The sequence below is a fragment of the Capra hircus genome, chromosome 10, assembly GCF_001704415.2.
Source record: "Capra hircus breed San Clemente chromosome 10, ASM170441v1, whole genome shotgun sequence".
Taxonomy (NCBI): domain Eukaryota; kingdom Metazoa; phylum Chordata; class Mammalia; order Artiodactyla; family Bovidae; genus Capra; species Capra hircus.
In genome coordinates, this window is record NC_030817.1 from 83,236,637 (window position 1) to 83,255,635 (window position 18,999).

General features: G+C 45.2%; 1 protein-coding gene across 1 annotated transcript in view; it reads right to left on the reverse strand.

Annotated features, from left to right (window-relative positions):
• THSD4 (thrombospondin type 1 domain containing 4) overlaps positions 1-18,999 on the reverse strand; it is a 665,429-nt gene that overhangs the window by 616,086 nt on the left and 30,344 nt on the right. Inside the window, exons 2-3 of the mRNA XM_018053563.1 lie at positions 16,785-16,893; positions 3,538-3,607 (exon numbers count right to left, since the gene is read on the reverse strand). Coding sequence (XP_017909052.1) covers positions 3,538-3,607; positions 16,785-16,813 — 99 coding nt within the window. The 5' untranslated portion in view covers positions 16,814-16,893. The remainder of the gene's footprint in view (positions 1-3,537; positions 3,608-16,784; positions 16,894-18,999) is intronic.

Consider the following 18,999-nt stretch of genomic DNA (forward strand, 5'->3'; position numbering starts at 1 on the left):
TCTCCCTGTATCCTCACATAGCAGAGTAAGCAAGAGATTCCTCTACGACCCTTTTAATAAGGGACATTTATCCTCTCATGACCTAATCATCTTCCAAAGGTCCCATCTCCAAAGAGCCCCACACTGGGGATTTAGTTTCAACATATGAATTTGGGGGGACACATGTAGTCTATAATATGCTATCCCTGGGCCCCCTACATTCACACATCTCTTATAGGCAAAATATATTCATTCCATCCCAATAACCTAGAAAGCATTAACTGGTTCCAGCATCATTATTAAAGTCTAGATCCTAAGTCTCACCTAAATATCATCTAAATCAGACATAGGTGAAACTCAAGGTATGATTCATGGGAAGGGAAGGGCTTCCCTTCAGCCTGAAGGGAAGTGTGCCTGATACTGTCCATGCGCAAAGTATGAGCAAACTGCTCTCCAGCTATGAACATGTGAAATCAAACATTATGTGCTCCCAAAATATAATGGTAAGACAGGCACAGTACAGACAATCCCATTCCAAAGGGGAAGAAGAGGAAAAGTCTGCAGCCCACCCAGGAAAGGTTCATAAAGGCTTAAGAATAATTCTCTTTGGCTTTGTGCTCTGCTCTCCAGGCCCACTGGGCCCACGGCCCTGCCTGAACAGGTTGGGGCCCCAAGGCTCCAGGCTGCCCTGCCCTCACTGTGGTTCTCCAGGGTTGGGGTCCTGGGACCTTGGCTCAAGCCTTGTCCTTTGAAATCCGGGTGGAGGTAGTCATGCCCCCCAAGGTTCTGCTGGGCACAGCCCAACCTCGCTGGGTCATCACTGGAGCAGCTCCTGGGGCAGCCTAGGAACTCAGCCTGAGTGTGGAGAGTGAAAACCACAAAGGGAGATGGTGCCAAGATGAGCCAGGTCCGGAAGGCACCACCGCCCCCTTTACAGTCTCCCATTGTCTTGGACAATAGCCTCTGGCTTCTGTCAAGATGGCTGACTAATGGCCTTATCAGTCTCCCAACCACACCCTCAGCGTTTGTTCTTTCCTGGACAGGCTTTCTCATTCTTTTCAATAAGGATCGGCTGCAGAATTTCCAAATCTTTAACTTCTGTGCTCTGCTTCCCTTCCAGTTAACAATTCCATCTTTAAATCAGTTCTCCCTCCGCACATTTTACAATGAGCAGTCAAGAGAAACCAGGCCACTCCTTCAACACTTTGCGCTTAGAAATGGCTTTGGTTAAATATCTGATTTCATCCCTTACACGTCCTACCTGCCACAAAACACTACAGCCGGAATGAGCCAAGTTCTTTGCCACTTTATAACAAGCACAGCCTTTCCAGTTTCCAGTAGCTTGTTCCTCATTACCATCTAAGAACCCATCAGAATGGCCTTTAACGTCCATATTTCTACCAACATTTTAGTTGAGATTACTTAGGTATTCTCTAGGCAGATTGAGAGTCTCTCCACAGCCCCCTTCTTTCGTTGCTGAGCTCTTAGCAGAGTCACTTTTAAAAAGCCCGTTTATGTCATTGCAGGCTTTTTCTAGCCTGCACCTCAAACCTCCTCAGTCTCTACCAAGTATTCAGTTCCAAAGCCCCTCCCACATTTTATATATTTGTTATAGCAGCATCACCACTTCTCAGTGCCAATTTCTGTCTTAGTCAATTTGTGCTGCTAAAACAGAGGATCATAGTTCAAGTGGTGTATAAACAACAGAAACTGATTTCTCACAGTTCTGAAGGCTGGAGGTCTGAGGTCAGGGTGCCAGCACAGTCCCAACCTTGGGGTGCAGACTTCTCATTGTATCCTCACGGGACAGGGCAGCAATCTCTCCCCTTCTGCTAACAAGGGCACTAGCCCCATTCATGAGGACCCCACTCCATCACCTAATCACCTCCCAAAGGCCCCACCTCCAAATACCATCACATAGGTTAGGTTTTAACACACCAGTCTTGGGCTAGCATGGGGGTAGGGGGTTGGGGTGGAATATAAACATTCAAGCTATAATAGCTGTCCTTTCTGACTCTTGAAATCATGAATGGGAATGACGCAGTGAAATATTTGTCATTGTTTTTAGTCACTAAGCCATGTCCAGTTCTTTTCGGTACCATGGACTGTAGCCTGCCAAGCTCCTCTGCCTATAGGATTTTCCGGGCAAAAATACCAGAGAGGGTTGCCATTTCCTTCTCCAGGGGATCTTCCCAACCCAGGGATTGAACCCACGTCTCCTATATTGGCAGGTGGATTCTTAACCACTGAGCTACCTGTTTAAAAGGGGTGTAAATCGCCAGGCATCCACCAAAATAATGCTTAGATCTTGGCCAGTTTTTCCACTCACTCATTCAGTCATTCAGTCATTCAACAGGTGTTTTATTGAACACCTACAACACGCCAGGCTGTATTCCAGGAGGTAGAAATAGGGTAATGAACAAGACAGGTAAGATCCCACTTTCATGGAGCTGACCCCTAATGAAGGGCACCACACAATACAGGTTCATATCTGGCCCAGAAAGAAAGTCAGAACACAATCCACAGACCTAAAAGAAACAAGACTCATCAGACAAGAACATCAAGAACTTGTCCCAAGAAGGTGCATAGCTAGGCAAACCCGTACACACACTCGTTTCTTGGCTCCCTTCTCTCCTGGACTTCCCTTATGAAAGCCCCTCTAGGAAAGGTTCCAACCAATTCAGTCACACTTAGATACAAATGGCTGGCCTATTAGTCCTCTCCGAAGTGTCTGCACTTCATCACCTTTAGACACCAGGAGTTTTTAGGCAGGAGAAAGGCATTTGAGGGCCTCTCCCAAGGTCATATCATGCACCTATTTTTAAGGAAATACTAATCATGCAACCGCTCCGCTGCACGACAGCACTGGGCTTGTTTAGGCACCAGCGTATGCTTCATCGACTACGGAACACTCAGAACCTGAAGGGAAGCGTGCCTGATACTGCCCACGTGTCCCTCCAGGTGCTCTGCCCACCTTTCTCCACCCAGCCCTGTTGCCCAGACGGCTGGCCTTTGAGCACTGCATCGATGGGTCTCTTTGTTTTCTGTACTTTGATTGGGCTCAGGTTGAGGGACTCACCAGCAAGAGATGGAGGGGAGGAAAAAAGAGAGGGCCTGGTCTTTATTTGCCTGTTCTCTCCCTCCCTGTCCAGCTATTGGCTGGTGTCCTTCTACGGAAAATCATGGATGGCTCCCACCACAGCACTAATCATCCACACCCATCGCGCTGAAGGTGCCCCCAGAGGAGGTCAAAGCTCCGTGCTGGTGCTCCTCCACTCCTAGGGGGGAGAGTCTGCCCGCTGACCTCTCCTTAGCTGACCCACTCTATCAGACATGAGCTGCAAGGCCAGCATTCCTTTCAGATCAGAGACTGACCCTGGGCACTGGCTTCATTTTTAAGGTCAAGGACTTAGGAGTGGTGAACATCCTATAAATGGTGCTTCCTCTGAGAATCATCAGTGACTCACCTCCAAACAGAATAAAACTCAAGGCATTGATGACTAGTATGACCCCAGGACCTTGGCAGAAAAGGAAAGCCTCAGAAAGGCCATGGCTTACCTTTCTGTGTTCCGTGGAGGGCTGCGGGCAGACAAGCTGGAGTCCAAGCAGCAGGAGGGAACCCAGGACACTGAAAAGGAAAAATAGCAACAGGCAGAGCTGTGAGCGTGTTCTAGGCAGCAGCATATAGTGGAAAAGTATATTTCTGTTTCATCTTTGGAAGGAAGTGAAAGTCGCTCAGTTGTGTCCAACTCTTTGCGACCCCATGGACTATACAGTCCATGGAATTCTCCGGGCCAGAATACTGGAGTGGGTAGCTTTTCCCTTCTCCAGGGGATCTTCCCAACCCAGGGATCAAACCCAGGTCTCTGGCATTGTAGGCAGATTCTTTACCAGCTGAGCCACAGGGAAGGAGCACAGCCCAACTGGGCCCTAGGATGTAAACCCAGTGAAGACGCAGAGGGCTAGCCCCACAGGCAAGGAGGCAGCCCAGTGCTGTGGGCGGGGCCTTGGCATAAGGCAGACCTGGGGATCAAACTCTGCTTTACCACTTGCTGGCAAGGTTTCCAGGTCAGGACATTGAATTTCTTTGAGCCTCAGTCTCCTTCCTTGTCAATGTAGGAGACCCAGGTTCAATCCCTGGGTCAGGAAGATCTCCTGGAGAAGGAAATGGCACCCCACTCCAGTATTCTTGCCCGGAAAATCCCATGGATGGAGGGATCTGGTAGGCTACAGTCCATGGGGTCGCAGAGTCGGACACGACTGAGCAACTTCACTTACTCACTCACTCCTTCCTTGTAAGATCAGGATACAACAGAAGCTGGCTGGAGGGCTGGGAAGGCTGCATAAGACAACACACGGTGCCTGGCACAGAGTAAGTGCTCATGCAAGTCCTCATGGAAGTGGTAGTGTTAGCCCAGAAGGGGGGCTTCTGAGCCTGGACAAGAAAGTTCCCCTCCCACACCCTGGGCTTCCTCAGAACCATTCCTCTCTCTGTCCTTGGCCCTTCAGTGTTATATATGTTCTCCACGGGTGGGATTAGCTGTGTTAAGCCCTACTGTCACCAGCCCTGATTAGGGCTTGTCATCAAATAAAGAGAAGGTGTAGAAATAGGAGCCAACTGGCCCCAAGGCAGCAGGGTGAGCTGGACGAGCATGAAGCTTTGGATTCAAACACTTTGAGGCTAGAATCCCAACTCTGTCATTCCCATCTAGGTGATCCTGGATGAGCTCACATCTGTGAGCCTTAAGGTTGCCGTATGTAAGGATCACCGAGGACAACAGAGCTGAACACGCCCAGCACAGTCAGTGAGTCAGAGCAGAAACAAGCACTGCCAATTAATTAAATGCCCAGAGCGCCCTGATGTCACGTCATCAATGGCACTGTTTGAAGCATCAAGGCGAAAAGGCCACTGGTCCTACTTGGTTATCTTTGGAATCCTCTTAGGGTTAAAACCTGAGCACAGTCAGGTAACCCAGTGGTTCTCAACCTTTTAGAGGCCTCCAACGTAGCTGAGAGAGGATCCACAGGCCCTTGTCCTATGTAGAGGTAGGCATGAGGAAAATCTGTCTGAAGCTGCGGGGGCGAGTTGGGGGGTGGGTAAGACCTGTGGAGTTAGGAAAGCTTCCACCATCTCTAGGAACCCTAAGTTCCACCCTAACCGCCACTGTGTATAAATGAGTCCGGTCCTAGGAACCACACAGAATGGATGTGGCCAGACTGGCTAGAGATCACATGATGGGACAAGAAGCAGGGGGAGGGGATATGTTGTTGCTGCTCCGTTCCTCATTCACGTCTGACCCCATGGATGCCAGGTGCCTCTGTACCAAGGTGTTAAATGCATTGCTGCATTGAGGCCCCAAAACTAAGAACCAAGGGGATGGCATATGCACACATTCCAGAGAGGAGGATGCAACCATCTGTTCAGGACCAGAAATGGAGGTGTCCTCCTCTGGCCCCACCCATCCTCAACCTTCGGCCTGAACAAGGAGTGCGGTGTGGGCTGGAGAATGGGACACATTTGCTAGGGATACAGGAGTGCTGAGCACAGCCCCTCCATCCTGCTACAAGGGGAGGAAATAAGGAGGGCAACCATTTAAGAGCTTGATCTGGACCCTCTGTGTCTGCAGTATACTGAGTGGTGCCTGATGGTCCCCTGAAAAGTATCTAAAGGTCAAAACCTATCTGGAGTGTCTGGGAGCACAGAGTGATGAGAGAGGGCTGGAGTACGAGCAGTCTGTGTACCTATAACTTGCAGGGGCAGGAGAGACTGGGGCTCTCCTGTGGAAAATGGGACTTAAGTTGTCCAGTAAGGACCTCCTCAAAGAAGATAACTCATTAGGATCAGGTAACCCCCAAAAGACAGGGTGATATGAGGTGTGTACCCATGGGGCCCAGGGGCTGGGGGAAGGTGGTAAAGGGGCGGCCGATGTTTGCACAGCCTGCACCAGGGGATCCACAGCAGGAGACCCCAGCGAGGGGAGGGTCTTCAAAGGACCAGCCAGAGTGCCTGGAAAGGAGAATCCACAGTGTTGACATCTGCCGAGCCAAGACAGCCACATCAGCTGAGAGTGGGCACCACTCCTATTGGGATCCTCCAGGCCCAGTCACCTCTCTCCCCATGCTCCATCCTGGAGGAACAAGGACCAGAAGGAGAGGGCACAGAGGGGAACCAGGAGTATGAAGAAACCAGCCAAGCCTTCGCTTCCCTACTACAGTGCTCTGAGGCCAGACCAGGCCCAGGGTGTGGGAGGAGAGGAGCTTTAAATTGGATGAGAGACTAAAGATTTTACATCTGACTAGACTTCCTTTTAATGTAGCAAAATATACACAAAATCCCTCCAAGTAAGGAATCTATTCAGAAAAATATTAAAATGAGTGGTGAAAAGAATCAAGGAGGTGATTTATACTTGCTGAGGCTCTAAGCCAGTGCTGTCCAAGACAACTTTCTATGAGGGTGAAAATGTTCTGTCTCTGTATATCCGATGCACGGGCACGTGGATTTGTGCTGCTCAGCACACAGGTGGCTAAGGGTGCAGGTCTGGATGGTGAAGTTACTGATGTCTTAGATTCATCCAAAAATGACTCAAGGAAAATGAAACCTAAAGCTACTAAAGGAAAACTAAAACTTCTAGAAGGATGGACATCAACCATTAAAGCCATCCCTCCTACACATACACACATCTTTGGGGGCTTTTTGATACTTGTAAGTGAGACTGCTCATTAAACCTGCAATGGACCAGAAAACTGCCTATCTTTCTTCCCCGACAAGGCAGGGCCATCTAAAGAAGGAGGTGTGAACACGGTGATGAGAAAAGAAGTTATTTTCTACTTGCATTCCTACTAGATTTAGGTTGTTCTAGAAATCAAGGGACATGGGCATCACAATTCGGGAGTTTATGCTCCTTGCTTACATAACCTTGGGCAGATCACCTTTGCACCTCAATTCCTCCATCTGTAAAATGGGAATAATGGCACCCGCCCTGACTGTCTCAAATGAGTTTATGTGCAAGAAAATACATTATGAAGCTGTGCCCACAAATCTGAATCACTTGTAACACATTCTGGCACTGTTTACTCATTTAAAAAGAAAACCAGATTGGTGTGGTTTTGTTAAAAAAACAAACAGCAGCTCCAGAAATGTGTTACACCTCAGCCCCTCAAAGTTCTTGGCACACACCTAAGCCACATATTTGTAATGCAATCAGGAGCTGTTTTGCATAACCACTCATCCCAGACTGCACTGCCATAATAGTCAGGGGGACTTGGAGTGGGAGGAGTGGAAAGTGGGAGAAGGGAAAATTTTAGGTTTTCCGCTCTCTTGGAGGAACTACATTCCAGGGTTGCCTGGTCAACTCTCCTCCCAGATACGGCTATAGCATGTTCCCTCCCCAGGACACTCTCTCCCAGCCTAGTCTATTTCTATTTCTCCACAGCACTTACCATCTCACCTGCTGTTGTTGTTTAGTTGCTAAGTCATGTCCAACTCTTTTGTGACTCCATGGACCGTAGCCTGCCATGCTCCTCTGTGTAGGAGATTTCCCAGGCAAGAACAGTGAAGTGGGTTGTCATTCCCTCCTCCAGGGGGATCTTCCCAACTCAGGGATCGAACCTGTGGCTCCTGCATCAGCAGGCAGATTCTTTACCACTGAGCCACCAGGGATGCCCTACCATTTCACATAGAATGTCTTTATTCACTTAAACTTCTTCCTCTGCCCACTAGGATATAAGCTCCACGAGATCAGGGAGCCTGTTTGGTCACTCCTTTATCTCCCAGCACCAAGCAGACTGTCTGCTATATAGAAAGAGCTTAATTCATTGAATTAATGAATACGCCTTCATCATCTTGTGACCGGTGAAATTTCAAGATGAGTGGAAATAGTGCAAATTAACATATTTTAAAGTGTCCAAAGTAATGTTGGGAGATTTTAAAAGCTATTTTACGAGGGATTTATAAAAATCAGTATGTTTTTGAGTCTCTGCATGTGTGTGTTCAGTTGCTCAGTGGTGTCCGACTCTTTGTGACCCTTTGAACTGTAGCCCACCAGGCTCCTCTGTCCGTGGCTTTTTTCAGGCAAGAATACTGGAGTCTCTACATGACTTCCTCCAAATTTGTTCTTAAAGGATTTACACAAAATGTTTGTGAGTGCTTCTTGTTGCAAAAAGGCTACGCAAGTTATGTTAGATGTTCACATGCTTCTTTTCTTCATCAAGTTGGGCCCTAGTGAGGCTCAGATGCATAGGGGTACCCAATAAAATTGATGCTGGAATAAAATCTTAGTTATTAAGTGGGCTCTGCTATGAATGGAATAGAATAAATTCCCCCAGAGGGGAAATTATTCTTTGGACTGCAATCGCAGCAGCCAGAGCAATATATAACCCCAGGGGCCAGATGAAACTCGGCCAAGGGCTGGAAGCTTCCCACCCCTACACTGCAGACTCCACTTTAGGACACCCCACCCTCCTCACACATACCTATCTAATTGGTAGTCCATAGCTGTGCCCGCAGCTCTTCAAAACACTGGCAATCTGGCCCAAAGTCTTGTTCCTGCTGACCCAATTCGAAATTAATGTTTGGGGAATGGGAGAGCATGTGTGTGTCTGTGTGTGTGCAACTCGTGTGTTATTTCACTTTGATAGTTTGCTTTGGCAAACTGCTCCCAGCTTGCAACGTTTTGACAGATTGAAGGCTACCAGGGCCTTTGGCAAACAGATCACATACTCCCCTCCAAGCGGTGAGGGGAGCCACATTCCTAGCAAGACTTTCCGATTCACCTTGCAGGAGAAACAACCCAACAGTTCACACCAATCAGAAAAAAAAAGTCATGCCATTTACCCAACCCTGTTCTAGATTTTAAACACTCCATCATTTCATTTCCTGTAGAAAATAATGCTCATTGAAATTTGGTACAAGATTGACATCATGGAACTGGGACTCTGCCCTTCTGTGTCTGCCTGGGCCAACACTTCCCCCAAACCCCTACCCCCAGCCCAATCATCCTTGACTCTAGCGAGGGTGGATCATGTCACAGACACTGTATACCTGGGATTATCTCAGTGAACTCAGTGCCACTTGAACACAGTCAAACTACAAAACAAGAAAAAGAGAGAGGGAAAAAAAAAAAAAAAACTGTACTTCTTTTCCTCTTCAGTTAATACAACCCAAGAGATATTTTGGGAGCAACCTGATCAGGAATAAAATTATATCGACCTTTGAAAAGAGAGCCAAAATCTTAGCACTGAAGTGAAATCTCCACGTACTGCACTCTGGAGATCAAAAATGATTGCTAAGCATTCATTTTACTGTATTCAATCCAACCCTCTAACTTCCTCTCACAGCAGTTGAACAGTAAAGGCAAGAAGGGAAGGAGATGAGTTACAAATGACATTAGCCAGAAGACTACGCAGTTACCACTGACCTCAACGCTTACAACCATTATTTCATCTAATTGCCACAACCATCCTGTCAGACGCTTTGTTTATACCCATTCTGCAGGTGAGGAAACTGAGGAACAGAGAGGCCAAGTCACTTAGTGAAAAGTATTGACTGGCGAAGCCTGATTCCAATGCCAACGGTCAGTGTCTCGGTCTGGACCCTTAACCCCTATGGTCTAGGCCTCCTAGGACACAACACACTGTGAAACCAAGCAGTTGTCACTTTATCACAGTAATTTTTTCCCCCAGTCTGTATAAGGTTGTGGCTTCCTACATCTGCTTTACTTTCTTTCATTTCTTACAAAAAATAATCAGAGAATAAGTAGATACAGGAAAACATGTACCAGACTCACTAGAGAATATTCTAGAATAATTGAAACTAGCCATTGAAATTCCAAACTTTAAAAAAGTGCATTCTATTTCTTCGCCCCGCTTTCTCATACAGAGTATGCTGAGCTGTGGTAACCTTGTTTAGATGGCTCAGAGTCACCAGAGTGAGTATCAATCAATTGGTGTAGCAGAAGGGGGCAACCTTGGAGCAGAGCAGGCTGAAAGCACCGGAGATGCCTGGGGCTTTCTGAATCCAGTTGGCCCTCTGCCAGTTCCTTCCCACTGTCAGGTACTGCTCACCTTACTGTGGATGAGCCTGCACCTCTTAACTCCGCTTCCTTCGGGTCAGCCTTGGCCGCAAAAACCTTTAGACAACCAAGCTGCAGCCAAACCAAGACCAAACAGGTTCAAGGAAAAGGCCTGGCTGGCTGTCATGGCGTAAATGTTTCCATTTTAGAGCCAGACTTAAGGACACCTCTTCTAACTGCATATTTGTTTTTATTGCTTATTTCCAGGTTCTCAACTCTCACAGCCATTTGTGTTTTCTGGACTGGGGTCTCTGGAAAAGTGAGGTGTTCTGTCGCAGCACAGCTTTCTTTTTTCATTAATTTATTTGGCTGCAGCACGTGGGATCTTCATTGCAGCATGTAGGATCTCTAGTTGCAATCTGCAGACTCTCAGCTGTAGCATGTGGGATCCCTGACCAGGGATTGAACCCAGGTCTCCTGCACTGGGAGTGCGGAGTGTTAGCCACTGGACCACCGAGGAAGTCCCTCAGCACAGCTTTTTAAGACACAAAACCCTTCAGTAAATTCCTCAGCTCAGTGGTAGGTTTCTTGAGGAAACTGTTTCTGATACACCTTTGCAGCAAACAGAACAACCAGCAGAGTCTTAGTCCAAATGCAGGGCCAATAAATAGCAAGTGAATAAAAGAAAGGAAAGAGAATGAAGTGAGGGGAAAAAAGAAAACGAGAGAGAGAGGAAATACCAGTCACCAAGAAATACAAAGTGCTGCTGTGAATGACACTTTCATCAATAAAGTGTTTTCTAAGTACATCCCTAGAATTCACTGTTGGAAAAACAGGAACTGCTGAGGAGGGGGGTGGGGTGGGGACAATTGCAAAGGGTAGATTTCTACAAGCTGGAGATATTGATTCTGACCCCAGGGAAGCGGGTGGGGTGTCGATGTTAACCTGAGCCATACAAATTTATTTCAGTCCATAAGGAACAGGTAGTTGGCAGCTCAGTGACACACCTTGACTGCGTTGAACCTTTTAGGTACAGAAGCTTCTAGAAAATCCCACTGTTAAGTTCTGAGGGATGAGGATGCATGCCAGGTGCAGGACTGTGCCAGGGATAAAGAAAAATCAATACTGTCTGAACGCCTGCCATCGTTTTATAGGGAGGGGTTTGCCAAGACAGTCTCCGAGAAACTGTTTTATTTCCTCCTAGCCTCTATGCCTACCATTCAGATGGTTCCTACTGGGCTTCCCACAGAAGATTCCAGCAGGTTCTTCCCTGGTACTCTTCTGCACTCACCAGATGAGTTGCGTTCCAGTGGAATTTAACCATGGTCCCCAAATTGATGATGCCAGGGCTTTGTAATTACAGAAAATGTTCAAACGTACACAAGCCCGTGAAACAAAACGTGAAAAGAAAGAGTAGTTGGTAGTTGTTTCTACATAAATGAAGCTGAATGCTTTGGAAAAGACTTGATAAAGGCAAGTTGCCAAGAAAAAAAAAAAAAAACACTGGCAAATTTGGTGTGGATTGGACAACTGTAAATGATTAGAAGCAAAAATAATAAAAATTCAGCATCATTCTATACTCAGATTGCTTTGCAAATGTCTTAGAGTCTCATTCCACTTGAAAGAAACCCAAATGGAAACCTTTGATAATGCTATGGGTGTGGTCTGTGCAAGAAAGACAATCAGGGGTTCACGCTCAAGGAAAAGTCCTTGGCCCCTACATCAAACACTTGGTGAGTGTACATGTGTTTTATGTTAAAAATAAACTGTTAAAGGTGTGTGTCTGTATCACTTGTACGATTTTCTGCTTTAACCTACTTTTATAATTAAGTAAAAATCCTGATTAGGAAAGAAAAATCTACTTTATTTCTCTCACATTAAAGAGAATTATTAATTTATTCATTCAATGTTCAACAAATCATGGGCTGGCCAAAAACTCCGTTTGAGTTTTTTCGTAACATCTTATGGAAAAACTCGAATTAATTTTTTGGCCAACCCAATATTTATTATGCATCAGTTGGGTAGTGGTTTCAATGTGGGCCAGGGCAATTCAGTCCTGCCTTAGTGACACCCTGAAGTTTAATACTTAGGATCTCAGCCTGGCCTCTTCTGCTTTCTGTCCTGCACCTCCCTTCCCCTTATGCCCCGCCCCTTCCCTCATGCCCCTCCCCTCCTCCTGCCCCATCCCCCTCCTTCTCCTTCCCCTCCCCCTTCCTCCTCCTACCCCTCCTCCTGCCCCACTCCCACCACTCCCCACTCTCCTGCCCCTTCCTTCCTCCGGCCTCCCTCCATCCTCCTTCTGTCCCTCCCAACTCTGTCTCTTCCTTCTATTCTTCCTGCTCTTATTTCCCCTCCTCCTCCAACCCACTTCTTGGTCACTAGCACAGGAACACTAACTGATCCCATGACCTTCCCAATTATCACAGATTTCCCCTCTCCAAAGGGAGTCTCAGTTTTCACACCTCAGCTATCACTACTTTGGGCATTCTCTTTCTTGCACTTAGATTTTTTCAACCTCCTTCTTTCTTGCTTTTTGTCTTCAGGATCTTTTTCCAGTTCTCCAAGAACTGGAACCTTACTCTTTCTCATTTCCTCAATCCCTTATGGTTGTATTTCTCAGTGAAGTGGCTGACAGGCATTACAGTAATATTCCTGTACTGAACTGTGTATCAAGGAAAAGAAAAGCCTCACGTTTCTGAAGACTAAAACCAGACATTTGACCTAGGGCCATCAACCTGTAAAACCCTTAAAATGATCCAGAACTCTCCTTCATAAGAGCTATAAAAATCACCATCTAACCCTGTAATCCTTCTAATTACATCTGTATTTCTTCAAAAACTACTATTCTAAATAAGAATCCCCGAATCAGCTTTAACCATTTGTTTGGCATTTTCAATAGTTTTGTTTTCCTGTTTTCATTTCAAAGATATATTATGTCAACTGCACAAAAGCACTCTAAAAGGTAAAGAAAGAGCCCTTGACCAGAGTGATTGGCTCTAAAGAAACTTGGTTGGCTGGTCATCTTCAACTGTTATGCTGCTTCTAGAGAGAAAACTGAGTTTCATTCCTCTCGATCACTGAACAAACACACAAAGATGTAATTGTACATACAAGAAAAAAAAAAAAAAACGGGGCACAATTTGGAGCAAGTCTTTAAGAGATAAATACGCTCCTGTATTACTTAGGGCCTTTTCCTCTCTAACTTGTGATAGGTGACAAATCTTAATCCAGCCTTAACCAACTCTGCTCCAAATGGATATCACCTGTCCTGAATTTTGCACAGCATCCAAGACTCATCCAAGGTCCAAAGACAACTCAATAACCAGCTCTGTGCAGAGTTAGTGTTTCTTTTGCTGCTGGATTTAACTATGGCTCTTTTTATTACTACAGACTCTGAGCATGGCAGAGGCACTCTTGCTATATTAATACTCAGGGCTTCTCCGTTTCTTTCAATGGAGAAGCTGGCTTTCTGTTTCCCTGTGGCTTGGCAAGAATTGGGGAGGGATTTTTAAACAAAATCTCTGCATATCAGAATTGTGAATCCCCTTAACTGTTTTTTTTCCTCTCAGGGGTTTTCTTGGCGACTAACTCCTAATTTTGACCTGTTTTCTCTATAGGTAGAGATATCCTCCAGCTTTTCCTATTAATCTTTATGCATTTGGCTGCCTTGATCAATATTCTTTTTTTAAACCCTGAGTATTTGTGTGTCTCTATGTGTTTCTCATCTACCAGTTTTATCAAAGACTTTTACTCTTAAAGTAACCATGGCCCTTTCCCCCAGAACATTTTGAAAAGTATTTAAACAAAAGACATTCTTGCTTTTTTTAATCCCCCCTCCCCCTCAGGTTAAAATATATTTATGTGGGCCTCGAAACAGAATGCAAAGTGGTTTATGAGCACCTGGCTTATAAAGAAGGAGACTTGGTGGAAATCTTCAGCTGAGCTCTCCTGAAGACTTGCCTGTACTCATAACTCATATATTCTTTCCTTAGAGCAGGACTGTTGGAGAAATGTCCTGATGAGTTGTTGTTTAGTCACTAAGTCATGTCTGACCCTTTGCAACCCCATGGACTGTAGCCTACTAGGCTTCTCTGTCTATGAGATTTCCCACGCAAGAATACTGGAGTGGGTTGCCATTTCTTCCTCCAGGGGATCTTCCCGACCCAGGGATCGAACCCACATCTCCTGCTAATTTCTGAGCCAGCTGGGAAGCATCATCTGACTGAGCAGCTCTTTCCAAACAATCCCTTCAGCAGGACCCTAATCCTGGAGGCCTGTCAAGACTCCCAGAGTTCTGCCTGGAGGGTAGCAAGGCCACATCTAGCTTTCAACAGCTCCTACCCTGCTAACTTCTAATCTGTTGGCAATTTCTCTGAAATAATGCACAGCTTGGAGGTGAGCCCACCAGGCCTCCCTCGGAGATGGCCTCCATATCACAGATCATTACGGAGGTTAACTGCAGGGGCATCAATTAAAATTCCAAACATTAAGGAAAAAAAAAATTTTGCAAAAGGGACTTCTCTCAGATGAAGCCCTTCTTGTACAGCCTGGGTGGCCCCACATTTTTGAGGGTCTTCAGTATTCAAGGGGGCCTTTCTGATAGCAGCCAGACTTACACTTGCTTACCACTTGCTTACTGCATGAGGAAACAACATTTTATTTGCTGCTCTTTTTAATTCAATTAAATATACAACTGTGACTTCCACTTCTGTGTCTCCCATTGGGTCCTGGCACTCAAATAGGCTGTGGTCCTAACATGACTGAGTGGACAACTGCATGTCTCACTCCCCTGAGGTTTTACAGCAGGACATGGGAGCTTCCACAAACTGGATACACATTTTATGTCCTGAAACAGCTTTTAAACTGTGTTTTAAACTATGGCTAAAAACTGTCCACATGCTAATTTAGATACCAAAAATGAACACTGAAGAGACTCAGGCTGCTCTGTTCATGGCTGGGTTTTGTAGAGGCCTCAGAATGGAACACTTCCTGCCTTCTCTGACTCTTTCTGACACATTGGTTTATGTCACTGACGAAGAAGCTTATAGCTCTGCTTGGGTCTTTGGACTGCAGGCCTGCACATGTCAGTTCATGTAAAATTATACAAGCAATTACAGACTAAGAGTACACACACGCACTATACTCAGTGAAATGCCAGCCATGGGCTAAGAGCATCTGCCCGACAAATGAGCCATTACATGTGGCACCATCATAATAACATGTTATATAGACCGTTTTCACTTTTCAGTGTAAATTCTGGGCATTTGGGACTATCATGGTTATGGAGGGAAAAAAATAAGATAACCTTAGTGATTCAACTTTGAAACAAAAAGTTCTTTTCCCTTTCTAGATTCTGAGTCAATTTCTTTAAAGAGTATCCTGAGATTGTAAAATGAGCTTCACTAAAGAACTGTTACCAATTGCAATTACTTACCTAGATGGACCAAGATTTTCTGAATACTATGCAGCTAAAACCAGTCACAAGGTAAACTCGATGCAGAGGCTAACGTATAAGCTCTGCTGCTAAGCCGCGTCAGTCGTGTCCGACTCTGTGCGACCCCATAGATGGCAGCCCACCAGGCTCCCCCGTCCCTGGGATTCTCCAGGCAAGAATACTGGAGTGGATTGCCATTTCCTCCTCCAATGCATCAAAGTGAAAAGTGAAAGTGAAGTCGCTCAGTCATGTCTGACTCTTCGCGACCCCATGGACTGCCGCCCACCAGGCTCCTCCATCCATGGGACTTTCCAGGCAAGAGTACTGGAGTGGGGTGCCATTGCCTTCTCCGAACGTATAAGCTATCATCTGTAAATTCTGATTCCAAATTCTGATGTTTATGCAAACAGACTCATGAATCTCATAATGTGTAAACATTACAAATTCGAACTTCTAAAATAAATTTCCCTTAATAAAATACTGCCACTGGCTATTTTATAATGATGAAGTATTTTTTGTTGCTTTTTTTACATAGGATTTTGATTGAAGAATTTTTAAAGGGGTCTATCATCTTTAAGAAAGCTTGAAAAAAGTCTCAGTATACAGACTAAATTCCAGAGCACCAAGCCTTTTCCCTGAGTCTACACTGAAGGAATGGGCATCAGGGGATAAACACTGATTTTCTGATCTGCGTACAGAGACCATACTGCTTGTTCCACTTACTTTGCATGACTGATATCAGTATCAAGTTAAAAATGCAGGGGCAAGTCACAGATGCTTTGAACAAACAGGAGCAGCAAGGCCACTTTTTAAATATACCAGATCAATTATATCACAATCTGTGGGCATGCAGCGAGAGGACAATATTTTCTAAAGTTCTTCAGGTAATTTTATTAAGCAGCCATGATAAATATCCACAAGTCCTTTAACATTTTTATTTTAAGAAAAATCTGAGGGGACTTTCCTGGCACTTCAGTGGTTAAGACTTCGTGCTTCCAATGCAGGGGACATGGGTTCGATCCCTGGTTGGGGAACTAGGATCCCATATGCCAAGCAGAGCATCAAATGAATAAATAATAAATGAAAACTCTGAGTCCTAGATATATCTCAGCAAATAGCAGAGCACAGCATAGAGCCCAAGCCACTTAATCTCAGTCTAAGCACTTCTCACCACAGCACATAGCTGTCCAGGCCTCAGCAGCCTTTGTGAGCATCAAACTTGCTACACATATGTACATGGCTCATCAAAAGTAGCTGTGAGATGCAGGCCCTCAAGGCTCATTACTAGAAGAAATATACAGGAAAATTCAAATGTTGAATTGTTTATTTTCCTATTTCCTTTTAAAAGATTTTCCACTCACCTGAAGGACTCCATGAAACAGGAAACCATGATCCTGAGTGTCCCAGGAAAAAGCAAGGGCTCCTCAGAGATGCTGCCAATTTTCTGCAGATGGGGGTGATGTTCACCTCCTACAGAAGAATAACAATGCTATTTTTAGTATCATCAGCTCACAAAGAGTCTAGAATCTAAGATTCTGCAGCTTAGGCCAGCCCGTTCAGCAAGAAGTGAGCAAATGGAAGACATGAGTACAAAAATACCGCTGCCCATTTATGCCCAGTTATGGTCACCAGATGGCCCAAATGAAAGTTGATTATGTATGAAAGTGAGGTAACAGATTTACAGGACACTCAGCACAGTGACCCAGAGACAATGATCAATAAGCCACCATCAGTATGACTACTTCAGAGTCCAAGCCAACAGCAGAGTTGCCGTCAGGCAAATGCGCACTGGAAATCTTGTTCCATCCATTAAAGGCTACTTGACCCATTAGAAAGTCCTTTCACCTCTGTGTCCTGGTTACTCCACCTGTACAATGGGGGTAAAACTACTGCCTAAACACAGAGAGAAATGACATCTGGATACTGACAAACCTTGACAACATCACAGAAGTGAAGTAAAAAAGGCTACGTATTGTATGATTCCATTTACAGGAAGTGTTGAGAACAGGCAAATCTATAGAGACAAAAAAAACACATTCGTGATTACCAAGGTCTGGAGGGTGGAGAGGGGCTACTTCGAGGGTGTGAGGATTCCGCCTGAGGTGACAAGAATGTTCTAAAGTTAGATTGTGATGATGGCTGTACAATTTTGTGAATACACTAAAAAAAAAAAGTTTAATTCTACATGTTACATCGGTAAAGTATATGGCATGTGAATTACATCTCAATAAAACTGCTCAGGACTTCCCTGGTGGCCCAGTGGTTAGGACTCCAGGCTTCCACACAGAGAGGGAACGGGTTCAATCTCTGGTGGGGGAACTAGGATCCTACATGCCATGTGGTACGGACAAGAACAACAAAACAGGAAAAAAATAAAATAAAACCTGTTCAAAATATATGTCCTAAAGAACTGAGGCAGGTTGCGAATATTAAACGAGTGGACATGTGACGTATGCTTAGCTCAGTGCCTAGAACAGAGGATGCCCGATTAAAAGCAGCTCTGGGGAATTCCCCGGCAGTCCAATGGTTAGAACTTAGCGCTTTCATTGCACTGGGCCTGTTTTCAATCTCTGGTCAGGGATTCAGATCCTGCACAGCATGACAAAAAAAAAAAAACCCTGGAAAAAAAAAAGTAGCTCTGAAGATACCGATGCAGGAAGAGGTCAAGTAGCATAAAGTCTGTTGGCACAGTAACAACAGGAAGGAAAAACCCCTCACCTACAAACACTCCTCCATTCAGAAAATTGCACTGAACACAATTTCTTAACATTGTCAAATGAGGCAGTGGTTTCAAAGGTAAGTTATAAATACCATCAGACAGCCTGGGATGGGAGGCTAGGTTGGAATGGAATGGAATGAATTGGGGAGAAAAATCATGGTCTAGACTCTTCTCCTCACACACCTCCTCCCAAGGAAAGACAAAGAAATGAAGCAGGGTTTCAAGGTGTGCCCAGGAGTCCTCATTAATAAAGCCAGAGTTTTCCAAAATCATTGGTTTCCAAATTCTCCTCAGGACTTCACATTTCCTTTTCACTAGAACGGCGAGGTGGGGGATAAATTACAAGGACTTATGAAAAGACAGTCAAAAGAATCAGAAAATTCCATTTGCAGGGGAAAATAATCAAGACATTTAAAGTCACCACCAGCCATTTCTGGGGGTTATTAAGACAGTCAAATCTCTTGACTGTAATCACCCCTAATTAGCCATCAGCAACTCATGAAATTACTCATGGTATTGAAGACCCTTAAATTCCTGGGTCTCAGCCAAAAGTTACACTGAGATCCACCAGGAAGAAGGCCAACAAGTGCAAATTGGAACAGTTAAAACCCCTCTGAATCCGAGGCACGGTCTTCGTACTCTTGGCTGGGAAGCAGATACGCACAAAGACAGGGTTTAACTTGGGAGTCAGATGAAATCTCTGCCAAGCTCTTGATAATGATCAACTAATCAGTAATTATTTACTTAGTATTTGGGGCACTCAGGTTCTTTCCAAGGTGCTATGGAATTCAAGAGAAGATGAGGCAATGCAGAGTCTTACGTTTCCAACTTAAGACGTGGATAAGTTTTAGGGACAT